Source organism: Stylophora pistillata, chromosome 11 (genome assembly GCF_964205215.1).
Source record: "Stylophora pistillata chromosome 11, jaStyPist1.2, whole genome shotgun sequence".
Taxonomy (NCBI): Eukaryota; Metazoa; Cnidaria; class Anthozoa; order Scleractinia; family Pocilloporidae; genus Stylophora; species Stylophora pistillata.
In genome coordinates this window covers 12,495,801-12,515,800 of record NC_142529.1, presented here as the reverse complement: position 1 = coordinate 12,515,800, position 20,000 = coordinate 12,495,801, and the positions used below count along the sequence as shown (strand labels likewise).

Genomic DNA, 20,000 nt, shown 5'->3' with positions numbered 1-20,000 from the left:
TATGACTCTATGAAGACCTCAGCAGTCAACGCCCATTCCAAAGGCTATTGTTGCTATTAGTAGCCGGATGGTACCATTGTCAGACTGAAAGGACTCCAAAATGTTATGCGTATTGGCTTCAGGAGTGCAGGAATGCAAAATTTCAACAAGCACATGTTTTGAATCATTTCCGATAAACATTAAAGTAAAACATTAATGGTAGCATAAAGTAAACCACATTATCTTATAGTCTGGCAATAAATGATAGTTCTTTCTGTTTTTTCCTGACTCTGTTTCAGTTCATCAGTAAGCCAGCCAAAATAGAATTCCAGTTCAATGTCCTTATCCATATACTGCACAACATAAGCAACATTTGATTTATTTTGACTTTCCTTAATTTCTACTGCTTTTTTCATGTTCAGAAGGTTGAAGTAAGACTCGCAGAATGCTTCCATTTAGTTATCTTGTGATGTTCCCTAATACATCAAAAGGAAAATAGACAGCATTAATCTATAATGAAATTTCTAATAATAATAATAATAATAATAATAATATAATAATGAAAACTTAATTAATTTTAATAAGTTAATAATAATAATAATAATAATAATGTCATTCAGTGCTAAGGAACATGCAGAAAGCTGTAGTCTCTAGCTCCTTTAACATTGCCAGGACTTTCAAGGTCTTATCGGACTGAGTTCGTCAAACGACGTTAGCTTCAAGCATAGGTTTTTAATAGGTTGATGGGACATTTATCTCCATTTTAGGGTCTAGGGGTCTACCATCGTAGAACTTTTAGGTTTTATTTGTGTCGGGACAGGTCCTGTCAGACTAAGTTCCCTAAACGACGTTAGTTTCAAGCATAGTTTTAATAGGTTGATGGGACATTTACTTCCTTTTAGAGTCTAGGGGTATAAAATTTTAAAAAGTTTAGCTTTTATCTATGTAGTAGTGACAATCAAATAGGCTACACCATGGCACCCAATATCAATTTTATTGGTAATCTGAAGCATTCAGAAGTGTATACTGCGATGATAATGTCTTGTATTTAGACACAATATTTTTACAGGTGATCATTTGTAATATAACACAGACAGAATAAAATAACGATAACCAAAATAAGACTACAGTGTGATACTAATACTAGCCGACTAAACTATTTACATTTTCTATTTACAATATTTACATTCTTAAAATACTGCCCGCTCACGCCTAAGGGTTTTTCTTTCATTGCTCTATTTTTATCTTGACAGCAAAGCGGCCTTCTTTTACGAATTAATTTTGAATGGCTTTTGTTCAAATAGTTTGGTTATTAAAGTTGGAAGGTGTGACTAGCCTGTCTAATTTCGATTTTCCTCATGGACAGCGTCTTTCATGTTTTGACGATTGAAAAAAATTCCTCAGGCTTAGCTTGCTATTTTTGTATATTTCAATTTTATTTTGTTTCAGTGTCGTCGCCAATCTAAAATGGAAATAAAGACTTGCGACCGAAACGGGGGATGATATCACAATAAATGACTGAGTTGATGGAAACACATTGAGTTCTATATATTATTCATTTTAGGAACTACTTCACATGTCACGCTGTCAGTCTTTAATTCATTCTGTCTCCTCTCAAAGTAGCTTAGACATCTGACTCGGCGTTGGCTCTAACCACGCACACGCATATTCAAACTGACAAGCTTTCAGCTTTAACAAGACAATTTGGAATTGAAATTTACCTAGAATTTCAGTTTACTGGCAAAACGCATTCAATATCATGTCCTTAATTTTGATTTGGGAGGAAATAGTACCTAAAATACGCAAGAGTACAAAGCAGTCGCGCGATTGTGTGATATTTAGAGAAAATAGATGATAGCTTCGTTGTCAATTAAACGACAATCGAATTGAGAATGCGTTTTAACCATCTGGTTGTATTCTAAGATCAATTTATTTTAGTCTGGAATCGGCGGGGAGGCAGTTTTCCGCACAATAATTTGTACTTAAACGGTTTGGTCTCGAAGATTATTGTCCAATGCAGAATGGCTAATGTAGAAGTCCCATCCACTTCAGAGTACACTATTATTGCCTTTGTGAACGCCCTTTCAGCATTTACGACGATCGCTTTCAACAGTTTGACAATCCAAGCCATAAGGAAAAATTCTTCTTTATCAAAACCTTTGAAAACATTGCTGCTGAGTCTTGCTATTTCTGATGTCGCTGTTGGTTTAGTTGTTCAGCCAATATTCATTGTAAACTTGAATATTTGGAAGGAAACGGTAGACACAGTATTCTGGTTCGTCCAAGCTGCATTCGTTAACGCTTCATTCCTCGGTGTTATGGCTCTGAATCTGGACAGATTCCTGGCGGTTCATCTTCATCTCAGATATCAGGAACTTGTGACTAACAAGCGCGTTCTTGGTGTGGCAATTTTAGCATGGGTGGTCAGTGCTCTTATTACATTCTTTTGCTTTCTGATCGCGAAAATTACAAATAAACATAAAAACATCCAAATCATCGTTTGGAGTCTTTGCTTCATTGTCATAACAGTTATAAACTTCAGACTTTATTTTGCAGTAAGACATCACGCAAACCAGATTAAACTTTTACAGGTACAACACGCAGCACAGAATGGTGAATTAGCAAAAGCCACGAGGCTAAACAAATCCGCAGTCAGCACATTTTATGTATATCTTGTGTTTTTAGTTTGTTATCTGCCATATCATGCTAGTCTTCTTATCATGGCAATGTCTAATGACCGTCCAACTTGGCAAAGATGGTCTCAAACACTAATGTTCATTAACTCATGGCTGAATCCTATCATTTATCTCTGGAGAATGAAGGATATTCGACAATCTATCAGGAGCATACTAATGCGAAATATTTTTTGTGAGACTTAAATGGCAATTATCGAAACAGAACATTGTGGTATTCATTACTTCAGTCCATCCAAACGTGCATTAGATATTCTTTATAACCTATTTCTCCCGGTTTTTTTTCCTTTTCTTTCAGTTTTCCGCGATTCTACTTCATTGAAAGTTGCTAGTTTGTGTAGAAAATTGTCAAGATTGCAGAATTACGATTGTCAAGATTTCCAAAAACTACAATTTTCATATTTTATATGATTACCAATGCACTAAGAGGGCATTGCGAAAAGATGAGACTGAAAACAGTCGAACATGTTGATACACAAGCTCGACTCTAGATCTCCAGTGGATAAATACCGGTCCATAAAACAGCTAAAACTCTCTGTTCATACCACTGCGTTGAGGACTAAGCACGAACAAAGGAGTCACTGAGCAAAAATTCTCATCTCCTGTTCGTTTTTATTCTGGCAATACAAGCTGTTGTAAAAAAAAAAAAAGCGAGTTACAACTTGACTGACTTGATATTTCAAAATCTAGTACAAAACTAAAGCTGGAAAATTAGATCTTATTCTATGGTCTTCTGGTGTGATAGGTAAGGGTTAAGATTAGGTTGAAGAAGCTCGAAGAGGAACTGTATAAAGTGAAGCTCAATAAAGAACCGCATAAACGAAGCCCAATGAAGAACTGTAAAAAATTGAACGTTGGCTTTTTTCGTAACAGTCTGTTTATTAATGTCTCAAAAACTGAAGCCATTAAATCGCAAAGACGTCTTTTTTACTACCCCAGTTGTTTAGTTTTTAATCATTTTTCCAGATGATGATATATTGTATATACATTAACTTTTGGCATAAACATTTTAATATTATGCATGCGTTAACATTAATTTCATGTTATAGAATATTAGCTTTATGCAACTTTATATGACGTTTATGTAACTGTGCTCAGGACACCTATTGATAGCAAGTTGCTGTGAAGCACATGGAAGGACCACGCTGAGCCTTAAAATAAACTAGACGCATACAGCTACGTGAACTCGGGCTTTCAATATCGCACATCTGGTGTTTTCTTTAGGGGACTGCCATTGTAACTGTCGTTACGCAATTTCGTCATTGCCGGTCATGAATAAGTCTACTTGTGTTCATTTTGTCTGCTGGAGTGTAATGAACGTTGTTATGGTACTAGACAACAATCAAAATAATATATTACCATATAGGAGTAGGTTCCTACAGATGCCAGAGGTTGAAATTCAAGGATTTTTCAATGACTTTGAAGGCTAAGTTTTAGAAAACTTGAAGGACCACTTTTGGAAAGGTTTGCCTAAGCAATTTAAAATTACTTAAGATAATTTCTCAGCTTTTCCATGAAAGTACTGTAATTGTGACCGGGCACAGGATTTCGTACACTAACGCTTTACCGTTTAACGAAATAATCCGTTTACTATCCGTTTATTATCCGTTTAAAACGGATCATCAAAGCGTTTAAATGCTTTCTTCATCCGTTTAAACGCTTTGCTCATCCGTTTAACGTTTTCGACGAAACGTTTAAACGGTTAACTTATCCGTTTAAAAAAAAAATCCATCCGTTTAACAGTTACTTGCATCCGTTCAACGTTTTTGAAGAGCAACGGTAAAAAACAGTCCCAAGAAGCACCCGCTGAAAATCAATCACGCTTCGATCGAGCGGCTATGTTGGTCTTCGCTACAACTTACTGTTTGCAAATCTCTGGTATGAGAAGGTCTTCGATTAGAAGAATTCTCACTCAGATATTGAGACACGAGAGCTCGCATTACCTTACGAAAACAGAATGATATTCGTTAAGTAACACGAGAAGAGCGAGATTTGTTTTCATGCTTATGCAAATTTATTTCGATAGACGTGTACGGCAAAACTATTTACCGAATCGGTGGCCATTGGGTTTCTCATTTTTTATTTCCATCGATTGAAAGGAAACTAAAATGGCTTTATAAAAGCTATAATTACAAATTACTTTACGAAATCGAACGCTAGATGAAACATGAGCGAAAGAAAGTTGCATATGCAAAATTGTTTCGATAGTTAACCGACGGTGAAATCTACAAAATCGGCGGTTATTTTTATCTACATATAATCCATTTCTTAAGGTTTTTCACTTGATAGTGCGATTTGAAAATTATTTTCAAGTTGAAAATTGCTAAAGAAAAAGCACTGCAAAAATCAAGCCCAAGTCCTCAAATTTGAGTACTTTCGAGGCCTTGAATGTATTACTTTTAAATTCAAGCATCTTCAAGGACTTTCAAGGCTTTTACGAACCCTGAGTTTGCCTTTGACTGCAAGGAGAGGGGAATTTTTTATCCACTATTGGTACCGAGTCATAGTTTGTTGCCAAATGTTCACCCAAGGGGAGCTGTCAGAAATCAGTAGATTGAAGCAATTATATTACTGTTCAATAGCTCATATTGTTTCAAATAGAAAAATCTCTGAATATTGAATATTGCTGATGGCCTCAACTAGAGAAGCAGTGCTATTTATAGTTTTATTATATTCAATGAGAGGCATTAATTTTGACTTTCATTAAATACCAAGAGGGAATACACATATTTTGACCTTTCAGTGGGTTTAAAAATACTTGTCATACAAAAAACTTTTTCAAGAACTGATTTGCTGTCAACTGAATCAGACAATATTCCTTCACTGTAACCACTTTTAGGATCTAAACTTATAAATTACTTCAGTTCCACAAACATCAACAGTTTTCGGCAAATCATCCAACAGTAAATACTTGTTTAAAGATGATTTTTCATATAATCTTCTGCCATACTGATATTAGATGCCATATTGCCATACTACATTAGATAAGGTGTTTGAATTCCAATAACTACATGATTTTATTACGGAGTTGCAGAGTGAATAGACATGATTTTATTACGGAGTTGCAGAGTGAATAGACAGCCACAGCACAACTCACATTGAACTTTCTAGTTCCACAGGCATGACTCTGAAAAGGGTACTCTTTTGAACTTTGTTAATTTTAACCCCTTTTGACTCAAATATATCATTGTAATAATGTACTAAGCTATTCAGTGATGATACTTCAACAAGCACACAGGATGGTTTCTACCATAAATATCCCTTGCATGAGAATCAAATATTTTCAAGCCCACATTACCTTTACACTAGATAGCAACTGCAGTACATCCTACTGTCAAGACAAATTGTTGAAATGTTTGGATATAAGTGATTGAAAGGCTCTATCTAAGGAGGCACAGTACTACTATCCTTCTATTGTAGGTTCTTGATGAATAGTGAACGAATGAATGAATGAAAGGCTTTATTTAAAGAGGGTAGCAATTAATAGCCAGAGGCTAATAAACTTGTGGCCCTCACAGATTACACAACAATATACAATCAGATAAATATATAAGCTAAAATATGTAAACATTTAAAATAAGCATTTAAAATAAGCATTTAAAATAAGACAAGATTCAATTAAGAAGATATTATTAAATAGTAAAATGATGCAAACATATGTTGTTCCTTAAAAATCTTAGCAATGTTCTTTTTAAAACATGCTATAGAATCTAGTTTCCTAATTTCAATAGGTATACTACTCCACAGTCTTGTAGCCGAAACAGCGAAGTACACAAGTACCAGACAGTACTAGACACCGGTAGCAAACAGCGAAGTACACTAGTACCAGACAGTACTAGACACCAGTACCAAACAGCGAAGTACACTAGTACCAGCATGACTAGAGTAGCTTTCACTTTATTGAAGTTCATAGTCAGTCTCAAACACATTTAAAAGTCTGGGTAATTCTGTCTGCATTAAAAATGATTGTCTGGTTAACTGAGACAAACTTGAATACAAATGATTTCCAATATGTATTATTGACACGAGATCATTAGCAGAATAGAATTGATTCCTTGTTTGTTATTGTAAATCAAAGAGTATAAACTCATTGCCACATTGTTGTCCTGAATTTTGTCCAAATACCAACTCATTAGCTTGGCTATATGGTGCCGTTATTGTTTTGCTTGGGTCAATGTACATTGGAGTAAGACCAGGGTTTTTCTCTATATCTGAACTCAGTTGAAATTTACAATAGTTTGATACGTGTGTCTGACACTCAAAAAGACATACGAGTCTATTACAAGAAAACATTGATAAATACCGACTTGCTCTATACGTCAATTTAATTATCTTTTGATCTACCCTCACAGAACAATTCAACAAATACTTCTTCTCATGTTGTGTAGCTTTATTTAATCTCACCCTCTTCGTATTAAGCTTACAAACATTCTTTGTGACTCTTCTAACCTTCGCATAACGTAGAGGACTTCGGTATGCTTGGACGAATACGCTCATAAACAAATTCCTTCAGTTTTCTGCTCTTTCTTCTGAGACGTTTCAGAGTAGCTTCTGATATTCTACTGCGTTGTCGATCACGTCAAAATACACGGTTGTGTTTACATGTAAACATAATATGAGATAGTTCGTTTAATATAGCAGCTTTCGCTTGCTATTTCTCGATAGAAGGTTCACTCGTAAAGGTTCGCTCGTAAATTAATCTCTCGTAAAGTTCGCGGACCGACCCGTTCCCAAAACGCTCCACAAGTTTTAGTGTGGGTCTACCGCGAACGCTGTGTGACTTTGTATGTAAATTGAGCGTAATAGCCATCGAATTCCTTTCGCGTACATCAAGCAAGGAATTATTCACGAAGGCAGCCCTTGCTTTGAACCATGCACTCTAGGGTTCATTCTACGCATGCGCTTACACTTAACGCTAGAACTAGCTCTTTACTGATAAGAAAACAGTGACAAACAGTAACAGTGGCATTGAAATTACACTGACTCTGACAGTGACAGAAGTAGGGATGGGAACAAAGAAAGTGATAGTGACAGTGAAAGGCAGAGGCTTTGACAAGGACAATGAAAGTGACAGGGACACTATCAATTAAGGTGAAAGAGACACTGTCGGGGATAGTGACAGTGGCTGTGACACTGATTGATTGTAAGAATGAAAGAGAGAGAGACTGACTGTGATAGTGATAGTGACAGAGATAGTAAAAGTGACAGTAACACTGACAGTGGTAGTGGCAATGACATTAACAGAGAGAGTGAGATTGACGATGACAATGTGTGTGCTTCATATACTATATTTGTTTCTTCTTCTCAAGGTATGTTTAACCAAGCCAACAAGAGAATAAAAACCTTACGATGATGACGTTTTCTTCCTATGGGACTGCGACAGAGGTAGATCGATGTATAAAACAAGCTTACAATTTTCACCTTTCCATCAAGTCCACGGCCGAAATATCAGAGAACCAAATCTCTCCTCGATACCACAGTATTTAAAGGGGAAGGATTCGCTAAAGATTCCATCTTTGACATCAGAACCTACTACAAGCCGACAGAGACCTTCCTATTTACGCACTTCGCTTCGTGCCACCCACCAGGATAAAAATATGGTTTCATTAAAGGCGAAGCAATAATATTTCTTAGTACTAACCCTTCGAAAGAAACATTTGAAGGGAGCGTCTAGATTCAAACAACGCTTCAAAGCAAGATGGTACCCAGAAAACATCATAGAAAGGTCTCTGTCTGAGATCAACTCTGCCTCTAGAAAATCGGCTCTTACACATACACAAAAGCCAAAAGGTCGCGAACGTTTATTTACCTTTTGTCAGTAAAAGAAACAAATATTGATGAAACCTTAGAGTCTGATACACAATCAGCCCTTGCTGATACCAATTTTCATAAAACCTCCGATTATCATTCACAAAAAGGAAAAATCCCTTGTGAGAACGCTTGTGAGAAGAATAAAACAAGATGAAGGCGATAATGCTGCGTGACCGGTCTGTCTTTACGTTTATCCTCAAGCTGTAAGGATGTCAAAGACCAAATGTACTTCCTATTCTGAGATCAACACCTGGTTTAGTGATACAAGTGTCAAAGAAACCTAAGTCTCCAATTGCTCGCCTCTTCTGCAATGGTTCTCATCAACTACAGAAATGCTTCAAGTTCAGAGACAGGCCATATGGGGTACAGAAAGAGTTTGTACTAAGCAAGAAACTGTGCATGAATTGCTTAGGAGAGAGACATATTCGAAGGCGTTGTAAAGGGACGATACCGTCTCTTCAGTGTTTGTAACAGATAACATCACTCACTCCTTCATCCACCTCTGAACAAAGGAGATAGAGTTGCTGAGGATACATTACATAAGTTTCTTCAGATACAGAGTTAAGCAGTAGTAATAGTAGCGGTAGTGGTGGCTCGAAAGAGTCCTCCTGAAAGAGAAAGAATGTGAATAACCGAGCAAACCTACGCGTAAACCTGACCTGTGCGATGATGATTGTGAGCTCACAAGGAACATTTGCGTAAAAGGGTTGAAAACTTTCCTGCCAGAAGTCACGTAAAGGGAATTTGAACAGCGGGTGAGATCAGGAAAGCCGCTAAGGAGATTGTCAAAGTTGTTCAAGGCTATGTCTTCCTAGAGACAGTAAGAGTGACGGTGACAAAAAATGGCGATGGCTTTATTGATTATGGAAGAATTTTCAAGTTAACAGAGGTTCTGAAAAAATTCATACATATCAATGGTTTTTATCCGAGGGCAGGGCCAAAGATAGGATGAAACAAGCCCGTTATATAAGAAGTTGTTGGAAATCTCAAAATTTTTTATGCACATGACATTGACGGTAGTAGTTATAGTGACAGACAATGACAATGATTGTGACAGAGAGTGACAATGACCTTGACAGTCACCTTGGTAGTGACAGTGACAGTGATACTGATAGCGACAGTGACGATGAAGTGACAGTGACAGAGACGCAGACAAACACAGAAACAGAGACTGAGACAGTGATAGAGAAAAGGACGTTGAGAGTGACACTGACAATGACGGCGAAAGTGACAGTGACATCGTGAATTTAAGTGACTGAGACACTGGCAGTGGCATGGATGGATAAAGTAAGGACTGTAAGAAAACCACGACGGCGTTGATCTAATGAGTTCGTCAATGATCGTCAATGATCGTCAATGATCTGCAGCCTTGCAAAGACTTTAATTTCTGCTGGTGTAGCGCATCATGACAAAAAATTATACAAAAAATTGGCTGAGGACAGGAAGAATCACGATCGTGAATGACTTGGAGCTAATTTTCATTTATACGCGCCATGAATTACTCACCATCTCATATACGCACCCCTCTTCTCCAAAATCAGCGTCTTCGATAACGTGATACAGAAACGTGTCACAAACGCTTGTATTTATGGTAGTGATATATTAAGAGATTCCAGTAGCAATTTAATTTTACAACGCTCTACACCAAAAAGCAAATCAGCTTGAACTTCTCATTAATCATTACAATTTTTAATTAAACAGTGCGGTAATGGTTTTACCTTCACGGTACTGTGCGGGATCTTTTTTTTAGATAAAGCTGACTATCTGTATCAGTGAACTCCGTCGTTTATACCTATGTTAGCATGTTTTGTTATTACCATATGAAGATCAAGAAAGACAAAAAAGGAGAAAAAAACGTACAACCGCTACCTAGTTCTTTTTTCTTTGTTCAGTTTAACCTCCATTGATTATATTGACAATGACTGCATTGCATCACCTAACAGCACTAGAGAACGTATAGTTAATATTCCTGCTGTCTTCGTCCAGAAATTTTCCACAATTTTTTTAAGTCACCTTTTTAACGTTTCAGCTGTAAACCTAAGCCATATTTTAGAAAAAAGAACATGGAGATGATTGTCATGCATTTCATCAAATCTATTGTTTCTTCAAGAACCATCCGATAAGACTCTTTCTGTTGGATGAAGCATCTTCCACTCCTTCACGGCGACCGATGACTTTAAGGATCTCGGATTGTTCCTTCATCATGGCGTGTATTTCTTCTATCCTATGTTTTACAAATAGAAAAAAAGGTATCGATGAAACATAAAATGAATTGTTGCAACGAACTGAAGTGGAACTGTGGGAAAATATCAAGCAAAAAGGGTCTTTTTTCCAAAGGAGAGACAAACGATAAATGATAGCAATTGAACTGGGTGGATTGCAATATGGTCTGAAATCATATGCGGGATTTTAAAAATCGAACAAACAAAGATCGAACGAGTTTAATTGAAATCAGAAGCATTTTTTCGAACCAAAAGTGGACCCCATTCAGATCAATTACAACACTCTTACATTTTTATTTGAAAACGCAAAATCTAAAAATTTAACCAAATTTTATCACAAAATTTTTGAAAAGGTTAGGGCACAAAAGATGCAGAATTCGCTTTATTATGACCACGGTCTTTCATTTCCGTGTAATTTGATTGGTTACACTAAACAAGCCTCGAAATATGATATGATTGCTTGTTTTGTTTTAGTGTTGCTATGTTATTGATTGGGAAAAAGACGCAATCTAGATAAAAAAAGAGGTGCGTTTCGTGAGTTAATATACATGCAAAAAGTTCAGCATGCTCATCGGCTAGGAACACATCAATAAATCTCAAACAGCGAATAAGGTTAAAATTGAAGGTCAAAAGTTAAAATTGGGAGCGGAAAGTTAGAATTAAACTGTTTGACAGAAAAGTCACGAAAGCGCAAAAAAACCATATGACAGAACAGGGAAAAGCTCATCTTCTCCGGCAACAAACAGGATGATCTTCCTACTGTTAGATTCTCCTATCAGTGATTAACAATAGTTTGGAGAAAGCGGGGATAAGCTCTTCGAAGTTTGGTTTCGAAGCAGGAACACAGATACAATCTAAGAAAGATTTTAAATATAGATATCCATAGAACAAAAACGGAAATGGGAAGACTATCAGTTTTAAGCATAGGGCAGCTATAGCTTGGAATTCTCTTCCAGATCGCTTTAAGAAAGCTCCCTCTATTCCAATTATTCTGAAAGAATTGAATAAAAATAAGGACATTTTAATAAAATATCATATTCCAAAGAGTCATCCATGATTAAAAATAAAGATGGATTGATGATTTTAACTATTTTTAAGCATACATCATAGTTTACGTGATAACAACTTTTATATTTGTCTTTTCAGATAGGTTTATAGGAACAGCTTTAATATTTACATACCTTGCATCCTTGTATTTTTATATTCATAGATTTTAAATCGTGCAATTGTGATTATAATGTTAATTTAGTGTGCAGGTCCACATCAGGACTTATGGTCTTGCCTTTAGTAACCTGCCTTAACAAATAAACTTGTTTTTGCTGTTGTTGTTTGCTGTTTTTTTATCTCCTAAATGAAAATTCCTTACTTTGCGTCTTGCTCCATCATCCTGTCAATAATTTGTGCCATAGCTGGAGGGACGCCATCGTCCTCTCCTTTACTTTCTGCTTTTCCAAACCCAATGATCTTCTCGTAAAGCTTGAAAAATGAATTAATAACTCGATTAAGTAAATGGGTGAGTGAAAAAATGAATTTAGCAAAGTATCTTTATCCTACTTGTTCCTAAAAAGTGACCTTTCATTTTCAAAATCTAAAATATCGTTTTTGATTGGCCGAAATTTCAATATAATTCAGAATGAGCAACGCCGATTTTAGTATACAACCGGCGAGCGTGATTAAAAAATTATGTTATCTCCTAGGCTGACGAGAGCCTCAAGATTTCTATAAACACATATTTCCTCAATCTTAAGCTTTTTTCTAGCCCAGGTACTTTTAAGTTAAAATCATCTCATATTTTTGAATTGTAGAATGAACTCGAGATTTTCAAACTGAACTCGTCTACGGCCCATGTCAGACTGATCGTCTTCCACACTAGACTCGGAACGTCCGACGTTAGCTGCTAAATCACACATATTGATCAGCCTCTAGCCCTGACTTAACATTGCTGTCTTACTCTGGTTTGTAGCTTGGATTTTCTGTTTGGAAACTCTTCATATTTATCAATCTGCACTCGTCTCAAAATCCATTGTGGGAGAGACTCCTCGAGCTCAAGTAGCAATTCAACCTGTAAAATGCATTCATTTGACGCTTCACATATTTTTCACAGCAGGAAATACAAAGTTTTCATTGAAGCTACGTCGCACCAAGAACGTGTGTTGAAATATCTAGCCTAAATTTGTTAGTTCGCCGGGTGCAATTCAGTTGACCTTGGTTGACTTAAAAATCTCCGCTTCCTTGCAATTTGGTATTTTCTCTCAAAAACGACAAATACAAAATAAGAAAATAGCAGAATATTTCAGGCTCATACTAATACAGTTTTAACAGGTGCAAACTACGCGTAGATAAGAATTCATAGTGGCGTATCTTCATCAACACTATTTATCATTGTTGTAGGACTGAGTGGAGTCCACTTCGGTGTGTGATTATACATGGAGTGATTTGTCAATCACAATTATGATAAGAGACCTAACTGGTCTACAAGAATTCTTGTTACCAATTAATCCTAACCATTACAATTCTTAAAAACGGCAAATACATTTAATTTAGAAAATATCTCCAGTAAAGACATTGTAAAAAAAATTCCTCCATGTTCAATGAACATTGCCCCAGTTTTGTAGGTTTGTCGCTACGGTGGTCAATTCTGTGGCGGACCTAGCTGAGTGGATTTAGTATGATTGGCTGCTTTAAAAATCCGAGTACAAGTGTCCGATTACGGCCAACAGTCCGATTCACATTGTCCGATTACAGCTCTACAGAATGAATTAGGAAAAAAACAAAGCAGGTGACGCAGCAGCCACATTTGAGGAAATTGGAATGGATATTATTAATGGTGCTATAACTACTGGCAGGTTTTCTTTCGTTACTAGATACTTCTTATGATCCCTAGTTCTGTTTGTGGCGTAATTTCATTTGCAAGAGGATATAACAGCTGCAAAATATGGACTTAAAATGAGCTAGTCGTATGGTTTACCTGCATCACATAACGAGCCATAACAGACTTTTGCTGAATCTTGTCAATATCCCCAACAGCCAAACCGATCTGATTTAAAAGAAGAAACATTATACAATTAGATAAAGGCTGATAGTTTCGAAAGAAACTGTTAGGGGCTGCGTCGGTGGGAGTAACGAAATGATTTGGATATATCAACAAAGTTGAAGTGGTAAATTTAACAGCACCGTAACAATTACAAAAGCCGACGTTTCGAGCGTTAGCACTCCGACGAAGGGCTAACGCTCAATACGTCAGCTTTTGTAATCGTTACGGTGGCCAATTTACCACTTCAACTTTGTTGATATATCCAAATTATACAATTAGAATTATTTAAATTACCAAGTTAAGTAAAAGTGCCCTCATAGTATTGTAGGTACTGGTCTATATCTTGCACATTTGGGATGAAAAAACTTTCAATTTATTTTGCTCTATTAAAAGGGACTGTTATTCCTCACTCATTAAGAACTGAAGGCACTACTAAACTAAGATGAATGGTGCCATGGCTTCCAAATCTTTCCACCTCACGCAGTATGTTTACCTATCGTAAAAAATCTGGTTGTATGATCTTACTGTCTTTCAACCCCTTCCTGAAACAATGGAAACATACCAGCATGTTCATGAGTATGATGGGCATCGCCAGGGAGAAAAACACGAACATGACGTTTGAAGCCAGAGGATAGTGCAGTTTTATGTCGGGAATGAAGTCTGCTTCGTAGTTCAACTCTCCCAGAGTCATCGTAAATGTTTTCATCATGGCGTATTCCAATGTTTCAAAGTTAGTCTGAACATAACGAAATAAAACAAAAGTTAACTCTGTTTACAGTTACCTCTCTATTTTACCTCTCTATTGTAGACACTAAGCTCAGTGATCCATAAATCCATCTACCCACGTTGAGTTATGTTTTAGAAACAACAGAATGTAGTTATGGATACAATTACACTCTTTTGTTTCCAAAACATAACTCGCGTACTGGTTTCATCTAATTTAAATTTATTTTCCCAAATATTCATCTAAGCTGTAGTGATATTGTAGAAGGATTGATTTTTACGCCAAACGTATACCGAGGTACAATTACAACAATTACAATTTATCACTTATAGAGCGCTCTTTACAATGACAGATCAACAGCGCAATCAATCCTAACCCGCCCATCCCACCCCAGGGGAGGACATCCATCACACAGTAATCTCGTGCGTGGGAAATTAACGTCTCCTACTAACCCTGTAGGAGACGGGACCCCCATTTAGTCGTCCCTATCCGAGAAGACTAGAATATCTAACCATTTCTTGATGTTATAGAAAGGTAGCATATTCTTCTCAATTAATTTAAGACCTTAAATGTTGGTCCGACCGGGACTCGAACCCTCGACCTTCCGCACAACAGTCCAGCGCTCTATCCATTGAGCTAACCGGGAGGAGGTAGGTGTAATTGGAAAATTTGACGGGACTTAGAAAGCTCTTGTGCCCCCAATTTTCCTCGTCCTTCCATTACGAGAAGAAAGAAACAACTCTTACCTGTACTTAAATCGTATTTAATCATCTAGGTTAAATTCACGCGATTCTATATGCTATCCGACCAGCTCTTCTTCGACTTAGGTCGTCCAAGTGCAATTTACAATGCATTAAAAAATGAACTTTCCTGAATATGAGCCACGTTGAGCCTAAAACTCAAAATGTCAAGAAAGTAATAAGCTTTTACGTTAAAAGTACCCACCTTGTTATACATGAGTAAGTAAAATGTCGTTCCGAAAGCTACAACAAACAGGAAGAATAGAAGCAGGACCTACAAAGAGTTAAAAAAGTGAGAGTTTTTTTCATTTGCTGCGTAAAAAACCGACGCATGCTGGTGGTTTGCATGGTCATTGGTTCATTTCTCTGAGACTAACTTCAATAAAATGAGAAAAGCTATTTTGACTAAAATTCAAACGGTAAAGTTAAACCAGACCTGGAAAAGTGTTTGAAACATCGTCATCAACATTATCACATACTTTCCATAGTACGACAGTCTGAAGAGATAACAAAAATAACGACATTTGAGTTTTTCTAATCAAACCCCGGGAAAATGAAGTATATTCGTGGATCAATTCATCGATTCCCCCTTCGCATAGAAAATACAAGTTTGTTGCCTTACTATCTGTTCGGTGATATGACTGCAAGGACTTTGGTATTAGACATCCCTAACATAACCACAGGCTACCAACTCTAACCCCTCACTAAGCTATCCCATCGGTGGTTGTGGTCGTTCCCTAAATTTGGTAGGCTACCCTCGAAAGTTGTCGGAAATAAACGATTTATTGAGTAAAAATGTTATATCGCTCAGTCGAGGAACGAAGGAAAACCTTTAACTGTATCAGCCCCTGAAAATGGAGTTAGGAAATAATTTCTTTGCAGGGGACTTAGAATCGACACACATTTTCATTTCATCTCATCGATTCCTCCGTTACGTACAAAGAGAAGATTATAAAACATCTGACTGAGTTTTACAGTATTCAGCTGTCTGATTAAAATGTAGAGGGCGACCTGAAGGCGGCGCATTAGACCACTTGGCCACCTCAAGTATGTAGACATGGCGGTTAGGTTTTAAAACTTTTAAAGAAACCCATCAAAAACAGCATACTTCTTCTGCATACTACTTCTAAGATAACTAAATTAAAACTGTTTTGTAATTCCATTTCAGAAATTCGGATATTATGCATTTTGTCGATAAACATTAGGCACTGGTCCTGAAAACCAGGAAAGCTCTTACAGTATTATTGTATTATTTTTGCAATTTTGTCTTTGGTAATAGCTTTGGGCCTTACCTTCTGAGGTAAAGAATTATTGTATTATTTTTGCAATTTTGCCTTTGGTAATAGCTTTGGGCCTTACCTTCTGAGGTAAAGAACAAGATTGAGCCAAGCAAAAAACAAGGAGAATGCTGCTGCTTCAGATTTAAAATGCGCTTTGCAGGCACAGATCGGAAACACGAACACCAGAGCAGACACGTAAATCACCCACTCGATGTAGTTTGTGATGGTAGTCCAATACTTTAGGCGCTGTAACAAAAACAAATAATTGGATCAGTAAACATGCAGATTAGTGAACAGGTAGATAAGTTTATCGACCTCCATTTTGGGCTTTTTAGAAAACAGTTGTAAAATGTAATCCAAAGTTGATAGAAAGATACAAAATCCTAAAAGAAAATGAAGGTAAAGGAAAACACATATCAACTATTTCTGTGTATCTTTATTGACGGGAAGCAGTTGAAGAAGACTGTCAAAATTAGTATGAGATAGGTTTGGATACGTAGTCGAAAAGTTGCTCTTCTGAAGAATCATAACTGACCACTCAGCATCACTCAATAGTCTTATATTAGATTGGATGCCATACTAACCTGTCTGAAGATTTGCACAATTTCCTTCGTGAGATGAATCAGGGCGAACACGATCACAACGTAATGGAGAAGCACGACAGTCTTAAAGTTATGAAAATAAATATAAAAATGAGTGGGATCCAGTAGGTAGATATAGAGGCCTCCAGTTTTACAAATCTCTTGTCACTTGAGTTTTCAAAGGGGGAGTCTGAACATTGGAATATCGCAAAAATAGCTTAAAGGAAAAGTATTATCTCGCGGAGGTTGACGAAAAATCGATACCACAATACATTTGTGCTGCTTTCTGGGTCTTACTGTACATTTCTCTATCAGTAGGTTGATTTTAAGTTCTCATAACCTTGGTTTGAAACCCTCTTTGCCGGGAGTCATTTAATGGATTTTTCTTGCTAACATAATTAGCAGAATAAGGCTCTGGCCAGGAACACAGGGGCCATGATTATAGAATGGTCCAATCAACAAGAAACCATAGCAACACATATAATTTCGTTTCACTACAAATTTATGCTTTGATGACAGAATTTAAATTGAGATCCTTGCAATATCTTATCGTGGGATACTTTTTTTTATCGAGGTACCTTATGAAACTTAAGTCCACCCCTTGTTACCTTTTGAGAGCCATTGCATGTTATGCTGTCGTCATCGTGCCAGTCCTGGTGAAAAGAGGAAACGAATATTACATTAATTCATAACTCAGTTATAAATTATACTTGTAGATCGTTTTTGAGTTGGTGATAAAAAAATGAATGTCTGGCGAACTCCTGCTGGAAAAGATGAGCTTGCATACGTTTGAATTGAATAGATTTAGGACATAACTTAAACACAACACGCGCTCTGATTGGTCAAAAATCTACTATAAATGTGCCAGTATACCCATAGAAAACTGAAACGTCCTCCCGCTCTGTTAAACTGCGCTACACACGTACGGCTGCACTTTGTGGTTTACAATTATGTCTCGTGTTCTTCCAACATCTCAAGTGGTTTCTTAGTAGGTAAACCGATTGATAGATAGAAAGTGCGATTAATTTCTTAGGTATAGGTAACAGTTGGTAACAATACTGCACTTTCTTTATGAAAAAAATTGTTGAATAAAACCTTACCTCTGGTCAATCTCAAACACTCAACTGAATTAAAGGTCGTTACGACGAAAGAAAATTTTATTTGAGTGTTTACATAAAAAGAAACTGGGTATCAAGCCGGTATTGAACATTGGTTGGCGGAAAGGTGGCAAGGTAAAGAATTCTGGTATTTTGCTCTTTTTTGTCAGATCAGCATCTGAAGAGCAAGTTACTTACCCAAACGTGTAAATAGTAGCCTTGGCGATCTTTTGTCAAGTTTTCAAACTTATAACCACACAGTGCAATACTGTTGGCCTTGAGATAAACGGCGAGTCCAGTAAATGGCAAAAGAAAGGCCAGGTACAAAGAAAGATTCACGATAAACGTGATCCAACCAAATTTCTTCCTATAAAGTCAAAGTTATCAAAAAACTGCTCATTATTCTGTACAGTTCTACATCCTGAATTGTAAGCGGGCAACCCTCAGGACCATTGCTATTACCTGTCAGTTAGTGGTTACTGGTTTGAGTTTACGGCGACAACTGACGAGAGGATTCGGCCTTATAGATCCTGAAAAACGCCTACCTAAGAACAGCTTTCATTGTGCTTAGTTGAGCTACTTTCATTAACCTCTTTTCATTTTGTTAGTTTTCATTGATAACTTATATACATATTTACTCAGTCTTAAGCTATTAGTACTCTCTATTTATTTTATTTATTTTTATTCATTCATTTTATTTAGAGATTTACCATAAGATAGGTGTAGAAACAATAGGACTCTAACTTCCCTACTAGTTTTCTACACCGTGGAAACCCAACCCCATCCCATCCCAAGGGAGGACATCCACCACACAGTAATCTCGTGCGTGGGAAATTAACTTTCTTATCCGAGATGACTAAAATATCTATCCATTTCTTGAGATTATAGAAAGGTAGCACATTCTCCTCAGTTATTCTAAGACCCTGAGTGTTGGTCCGGCCGGGGCTTGAACCCTCGACCTCCCGCACCACAGTCCGGAACTTTACCAATTGAGCTAACCAGGAGGCGGTAACTAACCGTTCTTAGTAATTTGGATATATCAACAAAGTTGAAATGGTAAATTGGTCACCGTAACGATTACAAAAGCTGACGTTTCGAGCGTTAGCCCTTCGTCGGACCGAAGGGCTAACGCTCGAAACGTCAGCTTTTGTAATCGTTACGGTGGCCAATTTACCATTTCAACTTTGTTGATATATCCAAAATTATTTCGTTACCCCCACCGACGCAGCCCCAAACAGTTTCTTTCGAAACTATCATCCTTTAACCGTTCTTAGGTCTGTCTTATGAGTATCTCATTAACTTAGCACTAACCATGACTTTAGATCAATAAGTGCAGGGACAGACGACATCGACCCCGAAAGTAACAAAGAACTTGACGACTCAATTTCAAAGCAATGAATGGAAAATAACTAAACAATGACAAACTTTTAGAAGATATTTTTGTTGTAATCAGTCCAAATGAATATTTGGTCTATTATTACTTTCAGTGGTAGTTAAAGTAATTTAAGCTTCCTGATTTTACCATTTGCTGTTCATCAGCACATAGCATACTGGATGAGTCAAGCAGTTCTCTCGCCGTCTTTCTGCCATAGTCCTGTATTCAGGAAAAAGAGAGAGATACTTTTCATTTGATGTCAAAATTACTTCGCTTTCAGTTGGTACATTCTCTGATGAAGAAAGCTCTTTAAGGATAATGGGTCTAGTGAGTCATAAGACCATGTAGCACCTGTAACTCTACGAAAAAACTGTCTTAGAGATAACTGCGACCTGAGGTTTACCAATCTTGACGATCGACATATTTATCTAATCCATACGGCTTGCAGGCTTAACTTATGAGTC

The 20,000-nt window shown here is 36.9% G+C and overlaps 2 protein-coding genes and 1 pseudogene across 8 annotated transcripts in view; 2 read left to right on the top strand and 1 right to left on the bottom strand.

Moving 5' to 3' along the window:
- The first annotated feature begins 1,286 nt into the window (after positions 1 to 1,286).
- Positions 1,287 to 3,605, top strand: LOC111326811 (adenosine receptor A2b-like). Its single transcript, XM_022930890.2, has one exon. The coding sequence runs from the start codon at positions 2,001 to 2,003 to the stop codon at positions 2,856 to 2,858; it is 858 nt and encodes a 285-aa protein (XP_022786625.2). The 5' UTR covers positions 1,287 to 2,000; the 3' UTR covers positions 2,859 to 3,605.
- Positions 3,606 to 7,635: 4,030 nt separating this feature from the next.
- LOC148720098 (uncharacterized) lies at positions 7,636 to 12,029 on the top strand (annotated as a pseudogene).
- The window catches only part of LOC111326783 (transient receptor potential cation channel subfamily A member 1), a 36,865-nt gene continuing 26,928 nt past the window's right edge, over positions 10,064 to 20,000 (bottom strand). For 6 of the 7 annotated variants that reach the window (XM_088737996.1, XM_088737998.1, XM_088737997.1 and 3 more), the window contains 12 exons: positions 19,684 to 19,755; positions 18,360 to 18,528; positions 17,673 to 17,717; positions 17,068 to 17,148; positions 16,563 to 16,729; positions 15,640 to 15,700; positions 15,409 to 15,477; positions 14,302 to 14,475; positions 13,674 to 13,742; positions 12,657 to 12,767; positions 12,072 to 12,181; positions 10,064 to 10,707 (listed from right to left, as the gene is read on the bottom strand). In XM_088737996.1, coding sequence (XP_088594122.1) covers positions 10,578 to 10,707; positions 12,072 to 12,181; positions 12,657 to 12,767; positions 13,674 to 13,742; positions 14,302 to 14,475; positions 15,409 to 15,477; positions 15,640 to 15,700; positions 16,563 to 16,729; positions 17,068 to 17,148; positions 17,673 to 17,717; positions 18,360 to 18,528; positions 19,684 to 19,755 — 1,258 coding nt within the window. In that variant the 3' untranslated portion in view covers positions 10,064 to 10,577. The remainder of the gene's footprint in view (positions 10,708 to 12,071; positions 12,182 to 12,656; positions 12,768 to 13,673; positions 13,743 to 14,301; positions 14,476 to 15,408; positions 15,478 to 15,639; positions 15,701 to 16,562; positions 16,730 to 17,067; positions 17,149 to 17,672; positions 17,718 to 18,359; positions 18,529 to 19,683; positions 19,756 to 20,000) is intronic. The other variant, XM_088738001.1, reaches the window with a different exon arrangement.

Bases quoted from the DNA above. Each gene is read 5' to 3' on its own strand.
- LOC111326811 (XM_022930890.2), top strand. From the start codon at position 2,001: ATGGCTAATGTAGAAGTCCCATCCACTTCAGAGTACACTATTATTGCC.